General features: G+C 41.6%; 1 protein-coding gene across 1 annotated transcript in view; it reads left to right on the top strand.

Moving 5' to 3' along the window:
- Positions 1-5,623: 5,623 nt before the first annotated feature.
- UGGT2 (UDP-glucose glycoprotein glucosyltransferase 2) overlaps positions 5,624-9,490 on the top strand; it is an 85,789-nt gene continuing 81,922 nt past the window's right edge. Inside the window, exons 1-2 of the mRNA XM_068677187.1 lie at positions 5,624-5,815; positions 6,854-6,936. Of these exons, the coding sequence (XP_068533288.1) occupies positions 5,658-5,815; positions 6,854-6,936 (241 nt within the window). The 5' untranslated portion in view covers positions 5,624-5,657. The remainder of the gene's footprint in view (positions 5,816-6,853; positions 6,937-9,490) is intronic.

Genomic DNA, 9,490 nt, shown 5'->3' with positions numbered 1-9,490 from the left:
AAGCCCGGGTGTCACCCTAAGTGTCACTGCAGGCAGAGCTAGCCACAGGGAGATAGAGCAGAGTTTACCTCTCGGGGAGCATGCCAAAGGCAATTTGGTTGAGGACCTGTGGGCTAATTTTCCAACTTAGCTTATGTTTTCTTATGCACCTCCTCTGGGCAAGTGCTTGGGTTACTGAGCTGACTGGAAGGGAAAAATCACCCATATACCTTATTGTACAGGTACTTTATCTTTAAATATTCCACCTCACATGTAGCAGCAACACATTTTGATTCATAAATGATAGGTCTATAAGTCAAATACAACTCCTTTGTTTCAGGAAATACTATATTTTTTCAGGAAATGCACCTGTAACATCACACTGAAATCCTTTTTGCGGTTGTTGTTGTTGGTTTTCTTTTTATGTATTTAGAATTATCCTGAGGCACTTTTATGCACATATCACATAATGAAGTAAAAATACTTCACTTGGTACTTTTTATACAAACAATTTCTACCTGACAAAGTTATGATCTCCCATACATTTGCATGTAGCAAACTACATTTAAAACACAAGCGTGTGGCTATTATTTGAATCAGTAACAATGGTTATTTAATAGTCTTACAGTACACTTTTAGATAATTTTTATATTACTGGTGCATCACCTGTGTATCATTTTCAGGTCACGTAGCACCATTTAAGAATCACTGGGTTGTATTCACCATCTCCAAGAGAAAGCATGATGTTTTCAGGACACTTCCAGTAGGTGGCTAATTGGTTTAAAAAAAATTGAAAATCCAAGTAATTGGATCCAACCAGAACACTGACATTAATTTACCCTTTCACCAGTCGTTTATTTTATCTTTGAGATAGATCTCAAAGAATCAACATGAAACAAAAAACAAAATTTGCCTTCAGTTCTTGATTTTCCTACATTATTTGGAGTTAGGTCATTATTCTTAAGCAGATGTCAACAGAATTTCTCCTTGAACTGCGTGACGTGCCCAAGACTAAACTCTTACTCTGTTTGTACACACATCATCCCTGGCCCACATTTGGAACCACTAAAACAATAAATGCACACCAGTCTTTTAAGATTCACCTGGAGTGTATGCTACTTTATCCAGCTTTCAGATATTTAATGGAACTCAATCATTTCACTGGTTAGAGTAAACACTAATGTCCAATGCAGATCCATTCCACATCAACTCACTCAGTTTTTTAGTATTAGTCACTGTTGCGGTAATATTGTCTGCAGGTTGTCTGCTGACACCTTTTCTAAAAGTCAATTAAAGTATGCAGGCCTGCATCCCTCTCAAATTTATCAATATAGCTTTGACAAACAAAAGCTTATTATTAAAATATTATATATGACCTATCCTAGGGATTACAAACATGTCTGTAACCACTTAAAAAGGTTTCCACTAAAAGCCCACAGCATTCTACATATGATATCGTACTTTCCTTTCCTTGAGTACATACACAAATTCACAAGTTGAAATTAGAGAAAATGGGAAAAATGCTCATGTTCAACACCTGAAAGCCTCAGGGTTCTCTAAAGAAGAGAATAATTGTGGGAGCACCCCAGTTAATAACATCAGAAGTGCCAAGTCATGTTACGAGATGAACTTGGTTCAGCAAGCTGAGATCTGGCATAGTCAGACTGAGAAAAGCCTGCTGTGCTAAAGATAAACGCTATTTTTAATCACAGGTACTGCTAGGTGCCCAGGTGTGGCATAGTAGGAATCAGCAATCAGTGCAACCACACTGTCCTCCTGGCACAACACCACAGTGCCACTGCTTACTGCAAAAGCTGGCTACCATCGTGGCCAAATTTTACTGATCTCCATCAAGCCACACAAGCGTACCCACAGGTTCATAGGAAGTTGGCTCCTCCGGCCCAGGAGGTATATTCTTTATGGTTCTGAGGTGGGTCACCAGAAGTTGTAACCTCTATGCTTGTTTTACAAAGCAAAATGTTCCTTCCATCTCTTTTTTTTAAATGGAAGTCTGAAAGAGAAGGATCCTGAAGAGAGACGCTTACTGTCACTGCAGCTGCACGTGTAGGCACACAGCAAAGCAGTGTGCCTAAAATTCTGATTGCCCTAGTTGCCACTGAACAGCTTCTTTGAGCTATTGAAACCAGGCTCGTACTACTCCTACATCCATTTTTCTTTCACTTGCTTTTCCCTGCAAGTCAAAATGAAGAGCTAACAGACTATAAAATATACTTTGTGTTAGTACATAATACCACCACATAAAGATACGCTAATCACAGCATTCAGGTTGCTCTTTATTTCCAATGGAATGGACAAAAAGTGTTTCAGTGCAGCATACTTCATCTCACCAGGGAAATATCTCAAACGCCTGCTCTGATCATAATGACACAGGAACAACACTGACAGGTAAAAGGATACCAGCAGCTACTGCCCAGAAGGCTGACAATTAATAAGTAGGTAACAGGCTTACCTTTTGATTTTGACTGGTGTTTGTCATTCGTGTTCCTCCAAGTTGGGGAAGAAGGGAGTCCTTGAGCTCAGAAATGGTTTTCAATCTGTAAAAGAGAAAAAATTTTCTTTTTATTTTCAGCTAACTGAATACACTGATGAAGCTCAACTTATTTTCACTTATTGCTACTATTTCTATTAAATAGACATAGCTCACTATGAATAATACTATAAAACATTTGCATCTTACAGAGAGGCATTCATTAATCACTTCCTCTATTCACACTGAAACAGCTATGATAATCAATTCTTATTTACACAGCTGTGATATGAATAATTTTAAAATTTTGCTGTAATTCTTTTTCTGTTCTGCTGAAAAACCATTTCAGAGAACTGAGGGTCTTTCTCATACATATGGAATGTATGTACAGGAATGTTCAAGTGCTATTTGCAATACTTAATTACATAAAACTGCTGTAGAAATGAAGATTAAGTCCGCTCTCCATCTTCTAGGTTTGCACACTGCTTAAGAGATTAAAATCTGCCTTTGTGCAATTATAAAGAAATAGATTTCTGAAAAGTGTACGTCGGCTCTTTGAGACCAGAACGCAGTTAAAGTACCAAAGGAAAAGGAAGGCAGATAAAATAAATACTGGTATGCAGATGTATATATATAAATATTCCCTTTATAAGGAAGATGATGCTCTGTTACAACACAGTATTTATTTCTGAAGAGCAGTCAGAACTGCATCTTGACCAAGCAATGGATCACGCTGCCCAGAAAGGCTGTGCAGGTTGTGCATCCTTGGAGATGGCACCAAAACTCAAGGGGACAAAGATCTCAGTGACCTGCTCTGAGCAGGAAGCTGGACATGAGACATCCCAAAACCCCTTCCAACTTCATTTACCCTATCTAAATGTAATGCAACTAATAAAATAATAATCCTAAATTGGAGAGAGATTCTTTCTGTCTAATGGAGATTTTTTTTCATGAATTTAAGCAGAAAAGATCTTTGCTCAAGAGAAAAACTCAACTAACAATTTTCTCTAGTTCAGCAGAGACTAATTATCTCACCATTGATTCACAGCTACCACTTTATCCCGACACTGAATTCAAAGGTAGTTGTATTTCCATAACCAGTGGCAACAAATTTTTATTTATTTTTGTATGGCAAGTAATAAATTGTGTGAAACAAGTACAGGCTATTAAGAACTCACAGTTAAGCAACAATAGCAGCCTCTTCAATATCAATATAAAATAAAATGTAATACAGCTACTTTATATACAAAGACAATTGATAGATTAGGGTAAGGCAGATGCATCCATCATCACAAACACATAGTATCACATGTAGTTATGAAAAATGCTTGATAAATATATATACATGGGGAATGTCTTTAGTAAATTTCAGTTTTGGCTGAAGAAACAGCAAAAAGCAATTGGCTTGGACCTTCTTTAACCATAAAAGGATTGTTTGGATAGTTGGTTAATTTAAAACAGCTGTAATTATTCTGTGCAGAATATTGTAACATAATTCCTACAAAGTATTCTGAACTTTGCTAGGGAGCAACGGAAATGTCTTAACAGTTCATCACCTACAGTCTTTCTTTGGATGCCAAAGTTTGTCCACATACACAAGTTATTTGCACTCATGGGAGATCCAAACTTATTCATCTGTACATAACAGGAGTTGTGTCAACCCCCTCCGCATCAGCAGCTGCTGAACTGTCAGCATGAATAAAAAACACTCAGTGTTTGTCTTTCTCCATATAAAAGACACTGAATGTCATTATTACTATTGGCCTTACACATGACCCAACAGAAACACTCTCCTATATACTTCCTGGAAGTATATGAAGGCTTTGCTACTGGTCTTGTGTGAGGTTATTTAAATAAATTGCTTTACAGGGAAGCTGGCATCACAGATGTGTCAGCGGTATCTGACAATTCTAAGGTGTTATAACTGCACAAGTTTGTGGGAATAAGTAAAAAAACAGAGAGCCCAGTTTTAGGGATAACTTTATCATACAAAACCACAGACCCAGCAGCATGTAAGTACAGGTGGTTTTTTAGGGCAGAATTTCTACATGACACTTTCAGAACATCTGGCAAACAAGTCCCTTTTCTTTGTACATAGGATGTTACACTGACTGATCCCAAGCACTAACAAACTAAACTGTACAACCCATAGCCTGATCCTTTTACTATGGCCCAACTGGCTCTAGCCATCCACACAGCAGTTTTAAACAGTCAGGAAACGATGACTGACAAGATACACTAAGGTATATGCAGCAGGAAGATGAGCAGTCCTGATTTCAGCTTCAAGCTCTGTGCTTCAGCAGCCAACTTTTGGAGAAGGACTCATGCCTCCAAAAGACAACTACTGAGAGGGAGCTGCTCCATATCCACACCCCACAAGCCTGCTCCAGAAGCACCTGCACCAGCACTTGTAGCTTTGCCAGAGAACTAGAGAAGAACAAAGAGTGCAGCAGTCCTGGGGAAGAAAGGGAGTTACCAGTGAGATTTCAAAACCAGATTGGAAATAAGTTAACTTAGAGAACAAAAGCTTCAAAAGTGTAACACAAGCCTGCAAATAAGGACATTGGTTCAAACAATTTAAAGTTAGTTTTTTTCTAGTGAGCTATGCTTCTTGAGAAAAAAAGTGTGCTGGTAGGAAATAGTTTTTCAGTTCTATTTGGAAATATGTTCTAACTTTGATGGAGAAAAAAAGTCATTCTGCCTTCCTATGTTGACTATATGGAGTATATGTATTCTCTGCGAAGCTACTAAGTTCTCAAGATCTTTTTAGGCTAATGAAAGCCGAGGCAAAACCCCTAATTAGCACGAAGCCCAAGCATAGGCACTGGAAAGTTTAGGAAAACTGCTGTTGTCCCGGCTCTTGGAAAACACAGCCGGGTGCGAACCCCTCAAGACGTAACACACACACAGCAGGGATCCCCTGACGGGAGGGAGGAGCCGTTAACGGTCACCCCCACAGCTTACCTCTCGCGCATGCGCTCCCCCCCCGCCGCCGCGTGTCAAGAAGCTCCCCCTCCACTCCCGCTGCTTATAAGCCGCCAGCCGCTGATTGACTTCTAGACTGACCAATAGCATGACGGCGACGGCACGGCGCAGCCAATAGAAAGACGAAAGCGGCGCGTGGGCGGGACCAGGTATATCCCTGTGCGGGGGCGGCGGTGGGCGGGGCGCGCGCCCTGCCCGCCCTCTAATGGCGGCCGCCGCGCTGCTGGCGCCACTCGCGCTGCTCGCCCTGCTGCGGGCGCTGCTCTGCCCCTGCCCCTGCCGCGGGGCCACGGCCTCCCCCCCGGCCGTGAGCGCCCGGCTGGCGGCGAAATGGCCGCTGACTCCGCTGCTGCTGGAGGCGAGGTGCGTGCAGCCCCCTCGCTGCCTTCCTCCGGGGACGGGACACCGGGACCGGGACGGGAGCGGCGCTGGCTGCGGGGCGGGAGGCGGGGGGAGCCGGGGCAGCGTGGGGTAAAAGCAGCTTCATCTCCAGACAGCTAACTCGCTGCTGCTTCACGAGTGAAGTAACGGTGGGTAAAGGCTTGACTAAAGGCGTGGGGCTGCGGTAGTAAAGGGTGCCTTCAGAAAAGGCGCTGTTAATTAGCGATTCCTAATTCAAAGCACAAAGTTAAAATGCTTTCTTCTCTTACACGCTTCGGGCCCCTCAGCCAGTTCGGTTTACAGTTGTGCTGGGTTTTGCATTTCAACGTGTTTGCTGCTGTAACCCAGGGGGTGGCAAGCTTCCAAAGTGAAGATCAGGGAAGGATAAGCTGGGGATAGCGAGGTTATCTTCTGGGCAGGCCTGAGGGGCAATAAGAACAACAAAATGGGAAAGTGATAACGTTAAGTGGGGAAAAATACGGTATTTAGAATAAAGCAAACCTTACCTTTCATGCTTGTAATGGTTAACCTGTCTTTGAAAGTGTACCAAAAAACAGGGATTTCCCCTGCATATCGAAATAAACGTTGTTGCTGATTTAAAAAAAAAAGTCTGTAATTTAATTAAAATGATAATCTGATGCTGTGTTCTTATTTGTACATTTAGATTTGTACATCATTTAATAAAGTTTGTGTGCTTAACTACGTTTATACATAACTGTATATTGGTATATACATGGAAAAATAAAATGAAAAGCTGCTTGTGTTTATTACTAGTCTCTTTGCTTTATAACTGTTGAGTTCAGGTTGGTAGTGGTTTTGTTCAATATCTCATTTAACCAAAATTACATGAGTATTCGTATTTCATACTGCAGAGATCTGAGGTGATCGTTAAATACTTAACACTTTATTGCTTTTTTGTTGTTGTTTTTGTTGTTACTTTAAAACAATTGAGGATTTTTACTGTGGTACATCTTTGGGCAAAGTCAACCTATGGACAATTCATTTTTATTTTTTAAACAGTGAATTTATTGCAGAAGATGGTAATGAGAAGTTTTGGCAGTTCTTGGAAACTGTACGCGAATTAACAATTTATAAACAAGGAGGTAAGTTAAACAGCATGCTAGTTCTAATATATCTTACACTTTACACTATTTTTAAATGTCAAGCTAACACATCAGCTAGTTCCTGTCAGGTAAAGCCTAACTCTTCCACTATTGCTTGCTGGGTAACTTTCTTTCAGAAAGTTTCAGCGTATTTTCTCCCAGGCAATCTATATGCAGGGCTACTTTAAAAACAAAGAAGACAAGGTGGACTGAACTTTGAGCATGGGACAGAAATGTAAAGATTAAAGATACCTTCCTATAAGATCCATCAAGAGAAGTTGGATATTCAGACAGGATTTTGTGTATGAAAGATATTTAAATAGGAGAGAATCCCACAAAACTAAAATGAGTATGGTAGCTGAAGGAAAAAATGAAAATACCAAAAATGTTTAATACTTGTAGGTGACATTGAGGTGGTTTATCAGCAGCTATACTAGTGTCTTACAATAATACCACTGGCAAAATAGGCTAAGAAATCGTGCATGACTAGACAACAGAACATTAGGTTGCTAGAAGTCTGGAAATCCAGTAAACTAAACATAAATGTAAATGAGCCATCCCAGAAAGTGCCCTGGAAAGCAGTTTAATAAAAATTAGAAGAATTAAAAATGAAAAATTTAGATATTTGCCAGATCGTTCAACAGGTTGGTCAATATTAAAGTGAATAGTAAGGTTAATTAATGAACAGGGTGAAAAGGGTTCAAAATGACCTAAGGATAGAACCATAGAATCATTAAGGTTGGAAAAGCCCTCCAAGATCATCTGGTCCAACCATCCCCCCACCACCAATGTCGCCCACCAAACCATGTCCCCAAACACCATGTCCAGCCTCTCCTTGAACACCCCCAGGGACGGTGACCCCACCATCTCCCTGGGCAACCCGTCCCAGTGCCTGACTGCTCTTTCTGAGCAGAAATGTCTCCTCATTGCCAACCTGAACCTCCCCTGGTGCAACTTGAGGCCATTCCCTCCAGTCCTATCACTAGTTACATGTGAGGAGAGGCCGACCCCCAGCTCCCCACAGCTTCCTTTCAGGTAGCTGCAGAGAGCAATGAGGTCTCTCCTCAGCCTCCTCTTCTCCAGACCAAACTCCCTCAGCCGCTCCTCACAGGCCTTGTGCTCCAGGCCCTTCACCAGCTTCGTAGCCCTGCTCTGGACACATTCCAAGGCCTCAATGTTCTTGTAGTGAGGTGCCCAAAACTGAACACAGTACTTGAGGCAAGTGTTTCATTTGCTCTTCGAAATAGTAGCATTTGTTAGGCATGATTGTGAGGGCCTATATCACTTGGACCTGCCACTAGGAGAGGTTTTAACTAAATTGAATGTTAATGTTAGCAATCAAAGGCTGACAAGTTGTATGAAGACCATGCCAGTAATGTCAGTGAGATGACAAAAATCATGCTCAGAATACAATATACATGGGAGGGAGAAGGAGCTTAAGGTACAACACATGTTGTACCTTAAGTATGACTGACAATATGAATCAAAAAGAGTTTGTTACGTCCCTGTGGATGGGTCAGTGAGAGCATTATTTGAGTGCTTAGCAATGCTCAAAGAAGCTGATAGACTTCGAAAATTACGAGGAAAGGAACAGAGACCAGCATGGTAAACAACACTTTTGCTTATGATTGCATGATGTGCTTTTGTGTAGAGTAGAACATGATGTTCTACTTTCTTTTCTCACTGCCCTTCCCCTCTTACCCTTCATTTTTGCGGAAAGCTTCTAGTAGAAGTAGATGATGTACAAAGAACTGTGATTGTAGGTGTGGGATGTAAACTGGAAAGGGAAAAAATAATTATTCAGTGAGCTAGTGAAAATGGGATAGTCGGAAGTCAGAAGTATAAGCAAAAACAGAGAGAATCGCTGAGGACAGTGAGCCTTCAGAGCTGTTCTGTGCAAGGGCATGAGGACACATAAAATGGAAATAAGGTCAGCCTGACCTCTGGCTGTCTCCTGGTGGCCTTTTTATGGCGAGTATTGGAACTAATGGTTTTTAATGTGTTTATCATTGCTCCGGACAGTGTCATGGATTACACCTTCCACAAGATTGTGGATGGTGCAAACCTGGGAGAAATCAAGAAGCTGGAGGGCAGAGCTGTCATGAGAGAGGCCTCGGCAGGCTGGAGAGATGGGCCTGCAGAAATACTGGGAAGTTCAGCAAAGGCACTTAAGGATTCCTGCACATGGGCTGGAATAACCTCAGCAACAGTGCAAGTGGGGCACAGGCTGACTAGAAAGCAGTTCTTGAGAACCAGCTGGATATCTTTGTCAACAGTGCATTGTGTTGCGTTCTTGTGCCTGTGAAAGCCAGCTACGTACTGTGCTGAGTTAGCAGGAGTGTAGCCAGCCAGCTGACAAAAATGATTATTTAGCTGTAATAGCACTTGCAAGACTCCCTCTGTAGTAATGGGCCAGTTTGGGCCATTACACTAAAAACATTGTCATCCTGGAGCAAGTCTAGGAGAGGATCACCACAGTGGTTGGGGAACTGGGGCAGACTTAAAGAGGAGGGGTGAGAGATGGGTTTCATTCATCCTGAAGAGAAGGGTAAGG

Source organism: Anas acuta, chromosome 1 (assembly GCF_963932015.1).
Source record: "Anas acuta chromosome 1, bAnaAcu1.1, whole genome shotgun sequence".
Classification (NCBI taxonomy): Eukaryota; Metazoa; Chordata; class Aves; order Anseriformes; family Anatidae; genus Anas; species Anas acuta.
The sequence above is the reverse complement of the archived record's forward strand: the minus strand, read 5'-3'. Positions and strand labels throughout refer to the sequence as shown.